The following is a 20,261-nucleotide window of genomic DNA, read 5'->3' as shown; positions in this document are numbered from 1 at the left end:
CGGATCCCACGGGGGCGCTGCGCCGACTTTGGTCTTGGCCATCGGGTCCGCGTGCGTTTCCCCTGAATCGCCGCAAACACGTCCGCGCACAGCTGGCCGTGCGTCTGGCCCTGAAAAGCTGCCCCACGCGCGGAGGAAGGAGGCGCAGGACGCCAGCCGAGGCCCGCTGCGGGCTTTATTGGTCCCCAGGATCTGGGAGGGGTCAGGGGGATGGGGGGCGGGGACGGGAGGGACGGGGACTGGGGGGGCAGGGACGGGGTGACGGAACCGGGGGTCGGAGACAGGGGGACGGAGCTGGGGGTCGGATACGGGGGTCGGGGACAGGGGCAGGGGGAAGGGGGGCAGGGGCATGAGCAGGGGCAGGGGCCGCTACTTGAGCAGCCTCCGCATGGTGCCCAGCGAAGGGCTCCTGTACTCCCGCCCGAAGTGGTTCCAGTGGTTCAGGTAGTTGAACAGCTGGTAGAGCAGCAGCCGCTGGTCGAAGCCCGGAGCCTTGGGGATCTTCCGGTGGTAGGCGGTGAAGAAGGATCTGGGGAACCCCCCAAACATCAAGGCGATTGCCAGTTCAAACTCCGAATGGCCATAGAAGGAAGCTGGGTCGTAAATAATGGGCCCCACGTCGTCCTCAGCCACGTTTCCCGACCAGAGATCCCCGTGGAGCAACGCGGGGACAATCTCTAGGCCACAAAACAGATCCGGGATCTTCACCTACAAGAGCAACGGCTGCAGTTACCGCTGGCCTCAGGGAGCCCCAGCCTCGTCACCTCCTTCTTGGAAATAAGGCAAAGCCCACTCGCGAGCTGCTCTGGTGTCCAGCCCCAGCACTGCCTGCGAGCCCAGAAATAGGGGCCACCTGACTTCAGAGGAGTCCAGCTTTGTCTCACTTAGGATTTCCTCCTAATTGAGGTCTAGAAGCTCCACACAGTGGAGAACCTCCGGGGTTGCAATTTTAATCAATCTGCAAAATAGGAAGCAGTGTTGCGCTACCTTCGCAAACTCTCTCCACTTTTATTTCACTACACATATATGTCTGCAGGTTTTGTTTTTTCTTTGAGATGAAGTCTCGCTCTGTCACCCAGGCTGGAGTGTAGTGGCACCATCTCCGCTCACTGCAACCTCCGCCTCCCGGATTCAAGCGATTCTCCTGCCTCAGCCTCCTGAGTAGCTGGGATTACAGGCGCCCGCCACCACCCCAGGCTAATTTTTGTATTTTTAGTAGAGATAGGGTTTCACCATATTGGCCAGTCTGGTCTTGAAATCCTGACCTCAGGTAATCTACTCACCTCGGTCTCCCAAAGTGCTAAGATTACAGGCATGAGCCACTGTACCAAGCCTAGTTTCTTCATTAATGAGTTAAAGCCTCTTTGACGCATACTCACTCTGGATTGACATGCACATCCTTTTTTAACATTTTGAGAGTTATATTTTGATTTTTTTTTTTTCTTTTTGAGACAGGATCTCACTCTGTCGTCCACGCTGGAGTGCAGTGGTGCAATCTCCACTCACTGCAGCAATCTCCACTCACTGCAGCCTGCACCTCCCGGGTTCAAGCAATTCTCCTGCCTCAGCCTCCCGAGTAGCTGGGATTACAGGCATGCACCACCATGCACGGTTAATTTTTGCATTTTTAGTGGAGACGGGGTTTCACCATGTTGGCCAGGCTGGTCTCAAACTCCTGACCTCAAGTGATCCGCCCACCTAGGCCTCCCAAAGTGCTGTGATTACAGGCGTGAGCCACCGCGCCTGACCGAGAGTTATGTTTTGAAATTGGTCACTCTGGAGCATCTGGCACCTACATCTTCCCATGGGAGAGGAACAGGCTGGAGTGGACAAGTGTTACTGATAGTAAGAAAAGTGATCATGGTAAACGCCACCATTTACAAGCACCTGTGTTTCACATGAGGAAAGTCTGAGGTTAAATACCTGAGAACCTAGCAGTGGAGAGGGGCGCTAGGAGCCAAGTGTGTCTTCACTTCTCACCCCTTTCGGATTCCCTGTCAGGGGAACCCCCTACCCCTGCCCCCCTTCCTCCCTGATGTGTCCCTGACTTGACCCGCTGCGCTCCAGAGCTCAGTGTTGCCGGCTCCAGCTCACTTTTACGGAGGACCCCGCCCAAACGCAGTGGGACCAGGAGAGAACCAGCTCTTTCCCAGAGAAGTCACTGCCATGCCCACCTGTAGCCGGGACCAGAGTTCTCGTGCCTCTCGGTCAGCGTAGTCCTTCTCAATGAGGTCCAGCTGCGCCTGCAGCCGGTGCCGGGTGAAAAAGGTCGGCCAGTCGTCCTGCCACTCATTCACCTGGGCAACAAGGGGAAAGAAGCCAGTGTTGCAATTCGGAGCCAAGTGCTGCTCAACCCTAGAGGGACCATTAAAAACACAGCAAAGAGAGCTAGTAAGCCAACGAAGGAGGTAGGACAGAAACATAAAATACTCGACCCAGAAGAAGGCCAGTAAAGAGGGAACAAAGGGCAGATGAGACAGACAAAAAATCCCAAGATGACAGACTCAAACCTAACCATATGACTAAGCACGTTAAATACAGATGTCAAAAATAAATACTCTAGGAAAATGACAGATTGGCAAGTTGGAAAAATAAAGCAAATCCAACAATAAGTTATGTGCAAAAAGACATTATTATAAAAAAAAAAAAAACAACCTTAAAAGGATGGAAAAGATACACCATGCTAACACTCGTCAAAAGTAAGGTGGAGGCTGTGCACGGTAGCTCACGCCTATAATCAGCACTTTGGGAGGCCAAGGCAGGTGGATCCCTTGAGCCCAGGAGTTAAAGACCAGCCTGGGCAACAGGGGGGAAATGCCATCTCTTCTAAAAATACAAAATTAGCTGGGCGTGGTGGCGTGTGCCTGTAATCCCAGCTACTCGGGAGGCTGAGGCAGGAGAATCGCTTGAACCTGGAGGCGGAGGTTGCAATGAGCCGAGATCGCGCCACTGCACTCCAGCCTGGGCAACAAGAGTGAAACTCCATCTCAAAAAGAAACAAAAAAAAGAAAGCTAGAGTGGCTACATTAATACAAGACAAAGCAGATTTCAAAGCAAAGAAAATGAAGTATAGTCATTTCACAAAGGGAGTCAACTAGTGAACATAATAATCCTGAATGCCTACACCTATAATAACAGAGCTTCAAAATACATGAAAGAACTGCAGGAAAAATAGATAAATCCCATATCCTGCTACGGACTCAATGGTGCCCCCACCCCCATTCCTGCATTGAAGCCCTAACCCCTAACACGCCTGTATTTGAAGGAAGGGCCTCTAGGAGGTAATTAGGATTAAGTACAATTGTAAGGGTGAATTATTAATCAAATAGGATTAATGGCCTATAAGAGGAATAGAGTAAGATTTCTCTCTCCATGCACATGAGTCTCGATAAACTGAAAAGAATTTAAGCATGCAAAGTATAATGAAATTCAATTAGAAATCAATAGGAAGGCCAGGCCTAGCGGCTCATGCCTGTAATACCCGCACTTTGGGAGGCTGAGGTAGGCGGATCACGAGGTCAAGAGATCGAGACCATCCTGACCAACATGGTAAAACCCCGTCTCTACTAAAAATACAAAAACTAGCTGGGCGTGGTCGTGCACACCTGTAGTCCCAGCTACTAGGGAGGCTGAGGGAGGAGAAGGCTTGAAACCAGGAGGCAGAGGTTGCAGTGAGCCGAGACTGTGCCACTGCACTCCAGCCTGGCAACAGAGCAAGACTCCGTCTCAGAAAAACAAAACAAGGCCAGGCGCGGTGGCTCAAGCCTGTAATCCCAGCACTTTGGGAGGCCGAGACGGGCGGATCACGAGGTCAGGAGATCGAGACCATCCTGGCTAACACAGTGAAACCCTGTCTCTACTAAAAATACGAAAAACTAGCCAGGCGAGGTGGCGGGCGCCTGTAGTCCCAGCTACTCGGGAGGCTGAGGCAGAAGAATGGCGTGAACCCGGGAGGCGGAGCTTGCAGTGAGCTGAGATCCGGCCACTGCACTCCAGCCTGGGCCACAGAGTGAGACTCCGTCTCAAAAAAAAAAAAAAACAAAAACAAAAACAAAAAATAGGAAAATTTATGGGAAATCCTCAAATATTTGAAAACTAACACACTTCTAAAATCTGTGTAAGGAAGACTTCAAAAGGGAAATGAGAAAGTGTTTTCAATTGAATGAAAGCAAAAACACAACTTATAATTTGTGAGATGCCACTAAAGCAGTACTTGGGGGAAATGTATAGCACTAAACGTCTGTGTTAGCAAAGATCTCACAGTAATGACCTCAGCTTCTACCTTAACCAACCAGAAAAAGAAGAGCACATTAAACCTAATGTAAGCAGAGGCCAGGCACAGTGGCTCATGCCTGTAATCCCAGCACTTTGGGAGGCCAAGGCAGGTGGATCACGAGGTCAGGAGTTCGAGACCATCCTGGCCGATATGGTGAAACCCCATCTCTACTAAAAAGACAAAAATTAGCCCAGCGTGGTGGCAGGCGCCTGTAGTCTCAGCTGCTTGTGAGACTGAGATAGGAGAATTGCTTGAACCCGGGAGGCAGGGGTTGCAGTTAGCCGAGATCTCACCACTGCACTCTAGCCTGCTCAACAGAGCAAGACTCCATCTCAACAACAAAAAAAGGATAATAAGGAATTTTTTTTTTTGAGACCAAGTTTTGTTCTTGTTGCCCAGGTTGGAGTACAAATGGCATGATCTCGGCTCACTGCAACCTCTTCGCCTCCCAGGTTCAAGCGATTCTCCTCCCTCAGCCTTTCAAGTAGCTGGGATTACAGGTGCCCGCCACCATGCCTGGCTAACTTTTTGGTATTTTTAGTAGAGATGGGGTTTTACCATGTTGGCCAGGCTGGTCTTGAACTCCTGACCTCAAGTGATCTGCCTGCCTCGGCCTCCCAAAGTGCTGGGATTACAGGTGCGAGCCACCGTGCCTGGCCTCTGAAGGACACTTGCAGGAAAATACATAAACTAGGAGACACTATTTGCAAATCATGTATCTGGTAAAAGACATATCCTAAATATACAAAGACCTCTCAAAGCTCAATAATAAGAAAAACCCCTATTCACAAATTGGGCAAAATAATTGAACAGATGGTTTCATCAAAGATGGTATTTTGTCGGCAAACAGGCACACGAGTAGATGTCCCACATCTTTAGTCATTATGGAAATGCAAAGTAGAGCCTCAGTGAGATAATATTTCATGCCCACTAGGATGGTTGTAATTTAAAACAGAAAATCTCAAGTGTTGACAAGGATGTGGAGGAACTGGAACTCTCATATGCTGCTGGTGGGACTGTAACAGGGCGCAACCACTTTGGAAAAGAGTGTGGTAGTTTGTTAAAGAGGTAAATATGGGCCGGGCGCGGTGGCTCAAGCCTGTAATCCCAGCACTTTGGGAGGCCGAGACGGGCGGATCACGAGGTCAGGAGATCGAGACCATCCTGGCTAACAGGGTGAAACCCCGTCTCTACTAAAAAAATACAAAAAACTAGCGGGCGAGGTGGCGGGCGCCTGTAGTCCCAGCTACTCGGGAGACTGAGGCAGGAGAATGGCATAAACCCGGGAGGTAGAGCTTGCAGTGAGCCGAGATCCGGCCACTGCACTCTAGCCTGGGCGGCAGAGCGAGACTCCGTCTCAAAAAAAAAAAAAAAAAAAAAGAGTAAATATGGACCTACCACAGGACACAGTCCTTCCCCTCCTAGGTATTTACCCAAGGTAAGTGGAAGCATTTGTCCAGACCAGGATTTGTACACAAAGGTTCACAGCAGCTTTATTTGTACAAGCAAAAACTGGAAATGACCCAGAAATCCATCCATGTGTGAAGGGATAAACAGGCTGTGTTAGATCCATACAGTGGAATGGACTTTTGACACATGCAACATGGATGCGTATCACGGATGAATATCAAAGGATTTTAGACTTGAATAAATATCAGAATGATTATGCTGAGAGAAGGCAGACAGAAAGAAGGCATACCACAACATGATTCTATTTATATTAAATTCCACAAGATGCAAACTAATCTACAGTGACAATACCGATGAATGGTTGCCCAGGGGCAGGGAAGGGCACGAGGAACCTTTTGGCGGGTAATCAGTATACTCGCCTTGACTGTGGTAAGAGGTTCACAGGTACAAACATGTCAAAATGTACCAAATTATACGTCTTAAATGGGTGCAATTTATGTCAGTTATACCTCAGTAGAGAAAAATACGAAGTTGATTTTATACAAAGGGTTATTTTGTAAAACTCCTTTGGGGAGGACCGCCCTCGTCAGTGGCTCCCACCAAGACTCTCCCTGCATGTGCGTGCTGTGGTGACTCGGCCCCTGGGCTCACCCCCTGGTGCTCTGTGCACCTCAAGAGAAGGATGGAAAGGCCCGTCCCCACAGCCTGGCTGTCAGATCCCCAGCTCAGAGGTGCACCGTGCAGCCTTCCGTCACTTCCCATTTGCCTGCCCAAGCTCCCAGCGTCTGAGCTCTGTCTTCTTTCCAGAAGACAACCAGGCTTAGTATTGGGAGCAGGAGACCAGCATGGGCTCGCCCAGTCCCGCCACCTGAACAGAGGGGCTGTGACCCTTCATGCTGCCCAGGGAAGGACCACCTGGGTACACAGCTGGTCCCAATGACCAGGCCTCCCCTGACAGAGGGGCTGTGCCGTGGTCAGGGCATGTGCTATGACGCCAGACCGAGAGTCGAAGCCCGGCTGCCCCACTGACAAGCTCCACAGACCCCGGTGTGAACTCTGCACATCACTTTCCTCATCTATACAACGGATCAATGACATTATCTGTCTGGTTACCTGCTGGGCAAGTGGGTGAGTTGAGTCCGATGAAGCGCTTAGAACGGTGCCTGTACGGGGCCGTGTCCAGAGCATGGGGCAAGCACCGCAGCCGACCCCGCCGGCAGCCTGGGCGGGCCTTAGTGCCCAGGTGTCCGAGGAGCCCACCGCTCAGCACTGCCCCCGAGTGGCTGCAGCACACACTCCCCCAGGACCCATTCAGCCTTCCCAAGGAGTGGGAAGCCTCTGGAACCTGGTGCTGTCCGAGGCACGACGTGCAGGAAGCTGCGCAGGTGTCCTCCCTGGCCCCTCGCCCTTCCTAGCCAGGCTGCACCTGATCGGAGGTGGGTTCTTTGATCCTGGAGTCTGAGGGGCATTGAGGGCCTCCCTGTGCTCCAAACAGACCAGCCCCCTTCTCGTCTGCTTCACACACAGGGGCTTTGGGTAAGATTTCACTTCGTTTCTTTGAAACACTACCCTGCTGGGCCAGCCAAGTCCTGTAGACCCAGCCACTTGCAACCCTTGACCTCAGCATCCACAGCAGGACCACAGGCTGCGCCCAGCCGTGCTTACCCGGACGATGAAGAGGGTGCCGCTCACTGGCTCTGGACAGATGTGTGACCCCAGGGGAGCCAGCTGTGGCTGAGATCTCGGGGGCCTTGGTAAACCTGGTAAGCTCCATGTGCAGTTGTAGTGAGCCCAGCTGTAAGGACTGCCTGTGGTCTGGGAACCCTAAATCTGCTTGGGCGTCATGAGGATCCTGCCCCAAGTGACCTCCAGCTGGGAGACTCGCCCTCCACCTGCGCCAGGGAGAGCTTGGCCATTGTCCGCAGGGACCCAACTAGTCAGGATGGGCTTCGACCAGGAGACAGACTGGAAAGTATTCTCTCTTCAAGAAGCAGTGACTCTGAACTCGCTCCTATATAATGGGTGCTGTGTTCCTAACAAAACCAAAATATGGTCCAATAGTGGCTGCTTTGAGGGAAGCACAGAGCACTTGGGCTGTCCAAAGCCTTCTTTGGAACTTCACAGATTTCAAAGATGATGTTCAAGAAGCCCCAGTATTATTCAGCCATAAAAAGGAATACACAGGCTGGGCACGGTGGCTCACACCTGTAATCCCAACACTTAGGGAGGCCGAGGCGGGCGGATCACGAGGTCAGAAGATCGAGACTATCCTGGCTAACACGGTGAAACCCCGTCTCTACTAAAAATACAAAAAATTAGCCAGGCATGGTGGTGGGCGCCTGTCATCCCAGCTACTTGGGAGGCTGAGGCAGGAGAATGGCGTAAACCCAGGAGGCAGAGCTTGCAGTGAGCAGAGATCGCGCCACTGCACTCCAGCCTGGGCAACAGAGCGAGACTCCGCCTCAACAACAACAAAAAAAAGGAATACATAAAGAAACATGTGGTCTAGCCATATAATGGAATATTATTCAGCCATAAAAGAATAACATTCTTTTTTTTTTTTTTTTTTTTTTTTTTTTTTTTTTTTGAGACGGAGTCTCGCTCTGTTGCCCAGGCTGGAGTGCAGTGGCCGGATCTCAGCTCACTGCAAGCTCCGCCTCCCGGTTTACGCCATTCTCTCGCCTCAGCCTCCCGAGTAGCTGGGACTACAGGCGCCCGCCATCTCGCCCGGCTAATTTTTTGTATATTTTAGTAGAGACGGGGTTTCACCGTGTTAGCCAGGATGGTCTCGATCTCCTGACCTCGTGATCCGCCCGTCTCGGCCTCCCAAAGTGCTGGGATTACAGGCTTGAGCCACCGCGCCCGGCCTAAAAGAATAACATTCTAACACCTGCTACAACATGGAAGAGCCGTGAAATACGATGCTGAGTGAAAGAAGCCAGACACAAAAGGTCACATATTATGTGATTCCAGTCATATGAAATATCCAGAATAGGCCAATTCAAAGAGACAGAAGGTACATTAGAGGCTGCCAGGGACCAGGGAAGGGGAAAATGGGGAGTGACTGCTAATGGATTCTGCTCGAGACCATCCTGGCTAACACGGTGAAACCCCGTCTCTACTAAAAAATACAAAGAAACGGCCGGGCGCGGTGGCTCAAGCCTGTAATCCCAGCACTTTGGGAGGCTGAGACGGGTGGATCATGAGGTCAGGAGATCAAGACCATCCTGGCTAACACAGTGAAACCCTGTCTCTACTAAAAATACGAAAAACTAGCCAGGCGAGGTGGCGGGCGCCTGTAGTCCCAGCTACTCGGGAGGCTGAGGCAGGAGAATGGCGTGAACCCAGGAGGCGGAGCTTGCAGTGAGCTAAGATCCGGCCACTGCACTCCAGCCTGGGCAGCAGAGTGAGACTCTGTCTCAAAAAAAAAAAAAAAAAAAAAAAATACAAAGAAACTAGCCGGGCGAGGTGGCGGGCGCCTGTAGTCCCAGCTACTCAGGAGGCTGAGGCAGGAGAATGGCATAAACCCGGGAGGCGGAGCTTGCAGTGAGCCGAGATCCGGCCACTGCACTCCAGTCTGGGCAACAGAGCGAGACTCTGTCTCAAAAAAAAAAAAAAAAAAAAAAAAAAAAAAGAAAATGTTCTGGAGTTAAACAGCAGTGATGGCTGCACACCATTGTGAATGTACTGAAACCAATTAATTCTAATCCTTTAAAATGGTGGATCTTATGTGAATTATATCTCAATTGTATCTAAATAAATAATAATTTGTAAAGGCCTCAGGAGAGGAGCTGAGTAATGAGGACTTAATCCCTGACTTTGCACACTACCCATCACACAGTCTCCAGTCCCTCCTACTCATCAGGAGCCTTGTGCAACACAACCTTTGCACTTGAGGCCCCCTCTGCTTGGAATGCTGATCTGCCTGCCCCAGCATGTCACACGAGCCTGCCCAGCTCAGCTCAGTAACCCTGAGCATCTGCTCTCCCCATGCCAGGTTTCACAGCTTGTACTCTGCTTTCAGAAGTCAGGTAGTCAATCTTGCTGGTGCCTGGGGGACTGGCATTCTGTCACGTAGAGAGTGGGTGACCAGCATGAGGGTATCAGGAAACACCCCTCACCCAGGCACTCACCTGCGGGATGAAGCCGCAGCACGTCACCGTGTGGAAGCCGAACTTGTTCACATACCGAGGCTCAGCACCCTCACCTCTTCGGCCTGTTGACAGAGATCCTTGACCTGAAGGAGCTGTTTGTCTTTCTCTTAGATGCCAGACCTCAGCAGAGCATCAGTAGATGCCTGGGCTACGCATGCTAGAATACGGGTGGTCTGAGGATGTACTACATACAATAGCAATGAGTCAATAGATGGATCTGCCAGGACAGTCCTACCTCAAGCACACTGGACAGCAGGGCTGGGTATAAAAGGGGTTATTATTCCCTCAAGCACACCAGAAAGGAGGGCTGGGTATAAAAGGGATCATGTGCCAATTCTACTAGCTTGTCAGCTACATCAAAATTCTTATTTAATAATCTCATTTTCATAACGTAGTGTAAAGAGAGATGGATATAGCTCGGCCTACTGTCGAAATGCCACCAAGAAGTACCATGAGCACAAATCTAAGGTAGACAGTGTGGCTGGGTCAAGGGTACCAAAAAGCAATCTGAACATACCCACTGTGCTCTCCTCCTCCTTCAACTTCTCCCTGAGTTTCTGGTTGTAAAGGTGCAAATCTGCCATCTGCTCTCCAAGTTTTGATGCTTGACTAAGGAAAGAAGAAATGCAGCTAATCAAAACAACAAATGATAAATAACACCACCCAGTTTGTTTGTTCCATTTTGATAAATGTTTTAAATACACTAAAAACTACTTTCCACTCTTTAAACAGTAAAAAGTAAACAGCAGGAGATGACTCTTCCTTTCTTTTCTGGGGCCGGGCCTTGCTCTGTCATCCAGGCTGGAGTGCAGTGGCACAATCATGGCTCACTGCAGCCTTGACTTCTAGGTCTCAAGCAATCCTCCCACCTCAGCCTCACAACTAACTGGGACCACACGCCTGTGCCACCATTCCTGGCTTTTTTTTTTTTTTTTTTTTTTTAAGAGATGGGGTCTCCTCCTGCCTTGGCTTTCCAAAATACTGGGATTACAGGTGTGAACCACCATGCCTAGCTGGCAATGACCCTTTCCAGAAAATAAAATCATGTAATCACCAATAGGAATTAACCAAGTGAGCTTCAACAGAAGTCTTGGGAGGTACCAGGAATTCAGGGAGGAGTGCTGAAAAAGCAATGATAAGTGAAAATGCAGGGCCAGGCACAGGGGCACAGTGGCTCCGGCCTACAATCCCAGCACTCTGGGAGGCTGAGGTGGGAGGACTGCATGAGACCATGAGCTGAAGGCCAGCCGGGGCAACACAGTGAGATCCCATCTCTACAAGAAATTTAAAAATTAAAAAAAAAAAAAAACAGCTACAAATGTTTTTGTGAAAACCAATGTAAATCACAAATAGGAAAAAGACTGGGGTCCAGGCATGGTGGCTTATGCCTATAATCCCAGCACTTTGGGAGGCCAAGGCAGGCAGATCATGAGGTCAGGAGTTCAAGACCAGCGTGGCCAATATGGTGAAACCCCATCTCTACTAAAAATACAAAAATTAGCCAGGCGTGGTGGCGGGCACCTGTAGTCCCAGCTACTCGGCAGGTTGAGGCAGAAGAATCAGTAGAACCCAGGAGGCAGAGTTTGCAGTAAGCCTAGACTGCATCACTGCACTCCAGCCTGGATGACAGAGTAAGACTCTGTCTTAAAAAAAAAAAAAAAAGGAAAGAAAAAGATGGGCTGGGTGTGGTGGCTCACACCTGTAATCCCAGCACTTTGGGAGGCCGAGGTGGGCGGATCACAAGGTCAGGAGATGGAGACCATCCTGACTAACACGGTGAAACTCCATCTCTACTAAAAACACAAAAAATTAGCAGGGCGTGGTGGCGGGCACCTGTAGTCCCAGCTACTCAGGAGGCTGAGGCAGGAGAATGGCGTGAACCCGGGAGGTGGAGCTTGCAGTGAGCCAAGATTGCACCACTGCACTCCAGCCTAGGTGACAGAGCAAGACTACATCTCAAAAAAAAAAAAAAAGGCCGGGCGCGGTGGCTCAAGCCTGTAATCCCAGCACTTTGGGAGGCCGAGACGGGCGGATCACGAGGTCAGGAGTTTGAGACCATCCTGGCTAACACGGTGAAACCCCGTCTCTACTGAAAAATACAAAAAGCTAGCTGGGCGAGGTGGCGGGCGTCTGTAGTCCCAGCTACTTGGGAGGCTGAGGCAGGAGAATGGCGTAAACCCAGGAGGCGGAGCTTGCAGTGAGCTGAGATCCGGCCACTGCACTCCAGCCCGGGCGACAGAGCAAGACTCCGTCTCAAAAAAAAAAAAAAAAAATTAGCTGTGTGAGGTGGTGGGGCACCTCTAGTCCCAGCTACTCGGGAGGCTGAGACAAGAGAATTGCTGGAACCCGGGAGGTGTAGTTTGCAGTGAGCTGAGATTGCGCCACTGCACTCCAGCCTGGGTGACACAGCAAGACTCTGTCTCAAAAAAAAAATATATATATATATATACACACACACAAAAATTAGCTGGGTGAGGTGGTGGGGTGCCTGTAATCCCTGCTACTCAGGAGGCTGAGACAAGAGAATTGCTTGAACCTGGGAGGTGGAGGTTGCAGTGAGCCGAGATCAGACCACTGTACTCCAGTGTGGGCAAGAAAGTGATACTCTATCTCAAAAAAAAAAAAAAAAAAAAAGACTGGCATGATAATCGTATACCAAATGTTAACAGTGATCCTTCTCTGCTGATGGAATTATGGTGGCTTTATGTCTTCACATGAGTTTGTATTTCCCACATTTTATACAATGACCATGTATGACCTTAATAATTAGAAAAAATGTAAGGACTCCACAGCATTCATAGATTGCTTCATTCCACCCAAAGTGAGCTGGCATTAATGTGCTATAAAGTACAAAACAGGCTGGGCGCGGTGGCTCATGCCTTTAATCCCAGCACTTTGGGAGGCCGAGGCGGGCAGATCAGTAGGTCAGGAGTTCAAGACCAGCCTGGCCAACATGGTGAAACCCCGTTTCTACTAAAAATACAAAAATTAGCCGGGTGTGGTGGCACACCTATAATCCCAGCTACTCGAGAGGCTGAGGCAGGAGAATTATTTGAACCCAGAAAGCCGAGGTTGCAGTGAGCCAAGATGGCACCATTGCACTCCAGCCTGAGCAACAGAGCAAGACTCTGTTTCGGAAAAAAAATAAAATAAAAATAAAGTACAAAGCAAATGATGGGTTCAAATATACTTATTTTGGCCAGGTGTGGTGGCTCAGGCCTGTTATCCCAGCACTTTGGGAGGCCGAGGTGGGCGGATCACTTGAAGTCAGGAGTTTGAGACCAGCCTGGCCAACATGGTGAAACCCCATCTCCACTAAAAATACAAAAATTAGTTGGGTGTAGTGGCAGACACCTATAGTCCCAGCTACTCGGGAGGCTGAGGTGGGAGAATCATTTGAACCCTGGGGGCAGAGGTTTTAGTGAGCCGAGATTGCACCACTGCACTCCAGCCTGGGCCACACAGCAAGGCTGTGTTTCAAAAAATAATAGTAACGCCAGGCGCGGTGGCTCAAGCCTGTAATCCCAGCACTTTGGGAGGCCAAGACAGGCGGATCACGAGGTCAGGAGATCGAGACCATCCTGGCTAACACGGTGAAACCCCGTCTCTACTAAAAAAATACAAAAACTAGCCGGGCGTGGTGGCGGGCGCCTGTAGTCCCAGCTACTCGGGAGGCTGAGGCAGGAGAATGGCGTAAACCCGGGAGGCGGAGCTTGCAGTGAGCTGAGATCCGGCCACTGCACTCCAGCCTGGGCGACAGAGCGAGACTCCGTCTCAAAAATAATAATAATAATAATAAGATATATACATATACGGCCAGGCGCAGTGGCTCATGCCTGTAATCCCAGCGCTTTGGGAGGCCGAGACGGGCGGATCACGAGGTCAGGAGATCGAGACCATCCTGGCTAACACGGGGAAACCCCGTCTCTACTAAAAAATACAAAAAACTAGCTGGGCGAGATGGCGGGCGCCTGTAGTCCCAGCTACACGGGAGGCTGAGGCAGGAGAATGGCGTGAACCTGGGAGGCGGAGCTTGCAGTGAGCTGAGATCCGGCCACTGCACTCCAGCCTGGGCGGCAGAGTGAGACTCCGTCTCAAAAAAAACAAAAAAAAAAAAAAAAGAAAGAAAGAAAAATACAAAACAATAAATGCGAAACTGATCACTTTACCAACCGTCCATCCCTCATGGCACGCGGTACCAAAAACGCAATGTGAAACTGATCACTTTACCATCTGGGGTACTTCCCAAAAGATCTCAAAAAGCAAGAACCGCAGGACCGGCCGGGCACAGTGGCTCAAACCTGCAGTCCCAGCACTTTGGGAGGCCGAGACGGGCGGATCACGAGGTCAGGAGATTGAGACCATCCTGGCTAACACCGTGAAACCCAGTCTCTACTAAAAAAAATACAAAACACTAGCCGGACGAGGTGGCGGGCGCCTGTAGTCCCAGCTACTCGGGAGGCTGAGGCAGGAGAATGGCGTAAACCCGGGAGGCGGAGCTTGTAGTGAGCTGAGATCCGGCCACTGCACTCCAGCCTGGGTGACAGAGCGAGACTCCGTCTCAAAAAAAAAAAAAGTATATATATATATATATATATATATATTATATATATACTTATTTTATGCAGCCTCATTACAGCCAAACTAATCTAGGAAAACCAGTCATATACCAGAAAGCAGTAACTTTTTATCTCCATTAAGAATGGCAGGGTGGAACTCTTGGCCCTGCCTCTGATAACCGGGCAGTTGTGAGGACAGCTCAGCCACAGGCTTCTCCTTGTTTCTGTCTCCCTCCCCCTCTCTATCCCTTTCTCTGTCTCTCTCTGCCTGTCTCAGAGTCTCTCTCTGCCTGTCTCTGAGTCTCTGCCTGTCTCTGAGTCTCTCTCTCTCTGTCTCAGAGTCTGTCTCTGCCTCTCCTGGAGTCTCTCTCTGCCTGTCTCAGAGTCTCCCTGTGCCTGTCTCTGAGTCTCTGCCTGTCTCTGAGTGTCTCTCTCTCTGTTTCGGAGTCTGTCTCTGAGTCTCTCTTTCTCTGTCTCGGAGTCTCTCTCTGCCTGTCTCTGAGTCTCTGCCTGTCTCTCTCTGTCTCGAAGTCTGTCTCTGCCTGTCCTGGAGCCTCTCTGCCTGTCTCTGAGTCTCTCTGCCTGTCCCGGAGTCTCTCTCTGCCTGTCCTGGAGTCTCTGCCTGTCTCGGAGTCTCTCTGCCTGTCCGGGAGTCTCTCTCTGCCTCCCCTGGAGTCTCTCTCTGCCTGTACACGTGTGTGCAGCTGGGTCTCACACACACTCACCTGCTCAAGCTCCTCATCTTCAAATGCTCCATCACGAAGGCAGCCCCACCTCCCGGCAGGTCGATGACCTTCATGGGCCTCGGCACCCGCACCAGGCCCGTGCTCCGGAGGGCCTCCAGGCTGGCCACCTCCCCCTCAAACATCTGCCGGGCCTGCATCCAGAACACAGCCATGAGCCTTGTCAGCCTTGTTGACTCAGCCAGGGCCTCTGCCCACCGGGCCCTTGATGGAAGTGAACACGTGGGAGTCACAAGGACTTTCAGTCACTGACAGCTGGCTGGGAGCTGCTGTCCACTGCAGAGGGCAGGGTGCAGAGGGGCCCCTGTCGGAGAGAGAGGCTGCAAGCTGAGGCTGAGCCTGGGGCATGAGGGGTGTGGGGTCTGCAGGCTGCTGTGACAGGAGGATGCACAGGCCACGTGTGGGCACCAGGGAGCACTGAGGGCGTGGGGAGGTGTGAGTGAACCAAGGTCCGGAGCTGGACCCCCGGGTTACCCACCTTCCTTGCTGCCTTACTTACGGTGGGGCAGCCACAGCACATACATCGGTGGAGCTGACTTGGGCACACACTTCGGGCAGGGAAGAAGAGGGCTGGGCCCATCAGGCGGGGCTTCAGGTCCAAGGCAGGGGCTGGGAAGCTCAAAGGTGCCGCACACCCGGCCGGCCCCCGCCTCCCACGGGACCTGGGCCTTCCTGTTTCTGAAATATTCCCACAAACATTCCTACCCTGGCCGGGCGCAGTGGCTCAAGCCTGTAATCCCAGCACTTTGGGAGGCTGAGACGGGCGGATCACGAGGTCAGGAGATCGAGACCATCCTGGCTAACACGGTGAAACCCCGTCTCTACTAAAAAAATACAAAAAACTAGCCGGGCGAGGTGGGGGGCGCCTGTAGTCCCAGCTACTCGGGAGGCTGAGGCGGGAGAATGGCGTAAACCCGGGAGGCGGAGCTTGCAGTGAGCTGAGATCTGGCCACTGCACTCCTGCCCGGGCGACAGAGCGAGACTCCGCCTCAAAAAAAAAAAAAAAAAAATTCCTACCGTAAGTCAGGTGAACTCTCACTTCGCATACACTACACATTGGTTGAAAACATGCATTGATGAACGTGGTCTGTGAGGACCTCGGCCTATAGAATTGCGTGTTTGTCTGTTTTGAGACAGGGTCTCACTCTGTCACCCAGGCTGGAGGGCAGTGGTGTGATCTTGGCTCACGGCAGCCTCCGCCTCCTGGGTTCCAACGATTCTCCTGCCTCAGCTCCCCGAGTAGCTGGGATTACAGGTGTGGACCACCCCACCCCGCTGTTTTTTTTGTATTTTTACTAGAGATGGAGTTTCACCATGATGGCCAGGCTGGTCTCGAACTCCTGGCCTCAAGCGATTCACCTGCCTCGGCCTCCCAAAGTGTAGAATTGCATGTTTAAAAAAATCAAACCTCGGCCGGGCGCGGTGGCTCAAGCCTGTAATCCCAGCACTTTGGGAGGCCGAGACGGGCGGATCACGAGGTCAGGAGATCGAGACCATCCTGGCTAACACGGTGAAACCCCGTCTCTCCTAAAAATAGAAAAAACTAGCCGGGCGAGGTGGCGGGCGCCTGTAGTCCCAGCTACTTGGGAGGCTGAGGCAGGAGAATGGCGTAAACCTGGGAGGCGGAGCTTGCAGTGAGCTGAGATCGGGCCACTGCACTCCAGCCCGGGCGACAGAGCAAGACTCCGTCTCAAAAAAAAAAAAAAAAAAAAAAAAAAAATCAAACCTCATGAATGAGACCAAAGTATCTACTGGTGCACAGGAACAGAACGCCCTTTCCTTCAAAGTACCCCAGGGAAAGCTCAGGGACAGCCTCCCCAGCCTGGCAGCCCTGGCCAGCCGGCACCAAGGGTGGGTGTGAGCGTCCCCAGGTGGGAGGGCGGCCGGCATGCCCCAGCCCTGCTCCCAGGGTGAGCTCACAAGCACCATGCAGGAACTCCTGGGCCTGCCCCAGGGGCTGCAGCATCACCTGCTCTCGTGCAAGGACTGAGCAGCTACCGTGGGCAGGCCCTTCACGGGGGTGGGAGGGAAGGAGGGGTCTCACCCGGCAGAGCTTTCAGGACCAGCTGAGGAAGTTTCCCAGGGCCCGTGGGAAGCCTGAACCAAAAACTGCTTCCCTGGGATGTGAGTGGGACTCCCCACTTTGAGGGTTTTGGGTTCTGAGCCGGCAGAGCCAGCGGTGCAGGAGGATCCGATCGCACACCCAGGCTGCATGGCTCTGGGGTTCCTCCTGCCAGCACTGCCCACCAGGACCCCTGCTGCCCCTCAGCCAGTCCCCCCATCAGAGTGTACAGGGCCTCCTGAGCCCACTCAGGCCAGGAGGGCACCCAGGCCTGCCTTTCCCCACCTTTCGGCTCTCAAGGCCTAACTAACCTTCTCCACTTTCTCCGATAACATTTTCCATACTTTTTTTTTTTTTTTGAGATGGAGTCTCGCTCTGTCACCCAGGCTGGAGTGCAATGGCATGATCTCAATCTTGGCTTACTGCAACCTCTGTCTCCTGGGTTCAAGCGATTCTCCTGCCTCAACCTCCCCAGTAGCTGGGATTACAGGCCCGTGCCACCACGCCCGGCTAATTATTGCATTTTTTAGTAGAGATGGGGGGCGGTTTCACCATGTTGGCCAGGATGGTCTCGAACTCCTGACCTCAGGTGATCCGCTCACCTCGGCCTCCCAAAGTGATGGGATTACAGGTGTGAACCACCGCACTTGGCCTTCCATACATTCTTTTTTTTTTTTTTTTTTTTGAGACGGAGTTTCGCTCTGTCGCCCAGGCTGGAGTGCAGTGGCCGGATCTCAGCTCACTGCAAGCTCTGCCTCCCGGGTTCACGCCATTCTCCTGCCTCAGCCTCCCAAGTAGCTGGGACTACAGGCGCCCGCCACCTCGCCCGGCTAGTTTTTTGTATTTTTTTAGTAGAGACGGGGTTTCACCATGTTAGCCAGGATGGTCTCGATCTCCTGACCTCGTGATCCACCCGTCTCGGCCTCCCAAAGTGCTGGGATTACAGGCTTGAGCCACCGCGCCCGGCCTACATTCTTAAACAGAACTATTTTCAGCAGGAGATAGAAATCAGGTCTAAACACAGACAAGGCCTGTGGGAAGGAGAACGCTGGCCCGGCCCATGGGGTCCCTGGCAGGGGCCCAGCCATGTCTCTGCTTCTTCCCCACTGCCAGGAGGACGGTGGGCTGAGAGGGGCGGCCCAAAGTGGAGCCAGGGACCCCAAACCTCACCTCCCCTGACGCTTGCTGGATAGAAAAGTTAAAACCGCCCCCAAAAGCCTGCGCACCGAGGCCAAAGGAAGGTCACGGATCGTGCAGACACAGACCCTCACAGAACGCTTGATCCGGGCCCACCCAGCAGGTGCCACCTCCCAAGGGCCAAAGCTGGCCGCCCCGTCCCCAGGCCCAGCCCCAGGAAATGCGCCTGCCCCCGACCCCTCCGCCTCCCCAGGCTCCGCAGAGCCCCGCAGAGCCCCCGCCCGCGCACGGGCCAGCACCTGCGTCCTGCGGTTGACTTTGACGAACACGGGGCCTGCGTCCGTGTCGTAGGCTCGGCCTTCGCAGATGCCGCCGGCGCCGGGGCTGCCGAAGGCCCGCAGGGTCGCGGTGCGCAGCTCGGCGCGCAGCAGCTGCTCCATGGGGCGCCGGGCGCGGGACTCGGCTCGCTCGGAGCCCGGCCCAGGCGCTGTGGGGCGGGGCGGGACCGCGCGGCGCGTGACCCCGGACGGCGGGAGGGGCGGCCTCGGGCGGGCTCGCCGTGCGCTCCCCGCGCTGGTCCGGCTTCCTGCGCCCGGCGGGGGAAGGAGCCGGGGTCCGCGCAGCTCTTCGCGGGCGCGCTGGGCCTGAGCTCCCTGCAGGGACCCGGAATCCCTCCCCCGCAGCGGACGCAGGTCCGGCCCTCGGCCCGGGCGGGTCACAGGCCTGGCCGGCGTCCCACACTGCAGACCTGGCCGGGCCCCAGCGGCCCCCGTGATGACGTGGGGCTTGCGCACGGGGTGCCAGGTGCCAATCCGAGAGAGAGGCTGACGAGGGGGCTCCCATGGCACGCGCTGACCCGGCCCAGGGTGGGACCCCTGATTCCAGGACATCCTGGGAAAGGGACTTGAGACACAGGAGTGCCCACGCGCGCCCATGCATGCATACACGTGGGTACACACGCGTGCACACGAGCAGGTGGGTACTGAGCCCAGTCCACGCTGAAGTCATTTGATGTGAGGTTTTTTATTGTTTGTTTTTTGTGTTTTTAAGAGATAGAGTCTCACTGTCTCCCAGGTTGGAATGCAGTAGTGTGATCTCCGCTCACTACAACTTCTGCCTCCTGGATTCAAGGGATTCTCCTGCCTCAGCTTCCGGAGTAGCTGGGATTACAGGCGACCGCCACCATGTCCAGCTACATTTTGTAGTTTTAGTAGACACGGAGTGTCCCCATGTTGGCCAGGCTGGTATCCATCTTCTGACCTCAGGTCATCTGCACACCTCAGCCTTCCAAAGTGCTGGGATAACAGGCATGAACCACCGCACCCGGCCTAAAGTGAGCTGGGGGACCAGGTCATGGGGGCCCCTACCACAACCCCCCTCCACCCCCCTCATGAGCCCGTGAAGCCCTCCCCCACTCTCTGCTGGTTTTTCATTCAGCCCATGGTGAGTTCACTTTATAAAATAAGAAAGGGCCCAGGAAGAGCGATTTGGGGCTAATGGCATTTATTGAGCTTTTGCTGTGTGCTAGTACCCAAGTGAAACGTCAACGAAGCCTCACAACCGTCCTGTGAAGGGGCTGGTCACTACCCCCGCCTTCCAGATGAGGAAACCGAGGCACAGAGAGATTAATCTGCTAAGGGTCCTGCACTGGGAGATGGCAGGGGGATGTCAAGGGTGTCTTTCTGACATCAGCCCCCACCTTCTCAACCCACGAGTCTCCCGAGGAAGCCGAGTCTCCCGACAAAACTGTGCAGCAGGGAGTCCCCGGAAGGTTCCGGGACCGGGCGGGGACTTCAACCCACGAGTCTCCCGAGGAAGCCATGCAGCAGTGAGTCCCCAGAAGGTCCCGGGACGGGGCCAGGACTCTGCATTCCCAGGATGTGTCGCAGGAAACTCCCCATGCCCAGCTGGAACCCTGTG

General features: G+C 53.1%; 1 protein-coding gene across 2 annotated transcripts; it reads right to left on the bottom strand.

Moving 5' to 3' along the window:
* Nucleotides 1-150: 150 nt before the first annotated feature.
* On the bottom strand, nucleotides 151-19,056 carry FN3K (fructosamine 3 kinase). Of its 2 annotated transcripts, none has more exons than XM_033181722.1 (6): nucleotides 18,641-19,056; nucleotides 15,125-15,276; nucleotides 10,358-10,449; nucleotides 9,820-9,932; nucleotides 2,175-2,297; nucleotides 151-708 (listed from the first exon to the last, which is right to left on the bottom strand). In XM_033181722.1, the coding sequence occupies exons 1-6, from the start codon at nucleotides 18,779-18,781 to the stop codon at nucleotides 370-372; spliced, it is 960 nt and encodes a 319-aa protein (XP_033037613.1). In that variant the 5' UTR covers nucleotides 18,782-19,056; the 3' UTR covers nucleotides 151-369. The 2 variants fall into 2 exon arrangements, with proteins under 2 accessions (XP_033037613.1, XP_033037614.1); XM_033181723.1 differs by having other exon boundaries at nucleotides 9,820-9,902; nucleotides 18,641-19,052.
* Nucleotides 19,057-20,261: the final 1,205 nt, after the last annotated feature.

Source organism: Trachypithecus francoisi, unplaced genomic scaffold, assembly GCF_009764315.1.
Source record: "Trachypithecus francoisi isolate TF-2019V2 unplaced genomic scaffold, Tfra_2.0 Lachesis_group20, whole genome shotgun sequence".
Lineage (NCBI taxonomy): Eukaryota > Metazoa > Chordata > Mammalia > Primates > Cercopithecidae > Trachypithecus > Trachypithecus francoisi.
The sequence above is the reverse complement of the archived record's forward strand: the minus strand, read 5'-3'. Positions and strand labels throughout refer to the sequence as shown.

What these genes read in the sequence shown, in the direction of transcription:
- FN3K (XM_033181722.1), bottom strand. Translation starts at nt 18,781, where the DNA reads ATGGAGCAGCTGCTGCGCGCCGAGCTGCGCACCGCGACCCTGCGGGCC. An exon ending in GGAGGAGGAGAGCACAGTGG is followed by an intron (nt 9,933 to 10,357) that starts GTATGTTCAGAT and finishes AAAGACAAACAG; the next exon opens with CTCCTTCAGGTCAAGGATCT. An exon ending in AACTCTGGTCCCGGCTACAG is followed by an intron (nt 709 to 2,174) that starts GTGGGCATGGCA and finishes TTGCTCTTGTAG; the next exon opens with GTGAAGATCCCGGATCTGTT.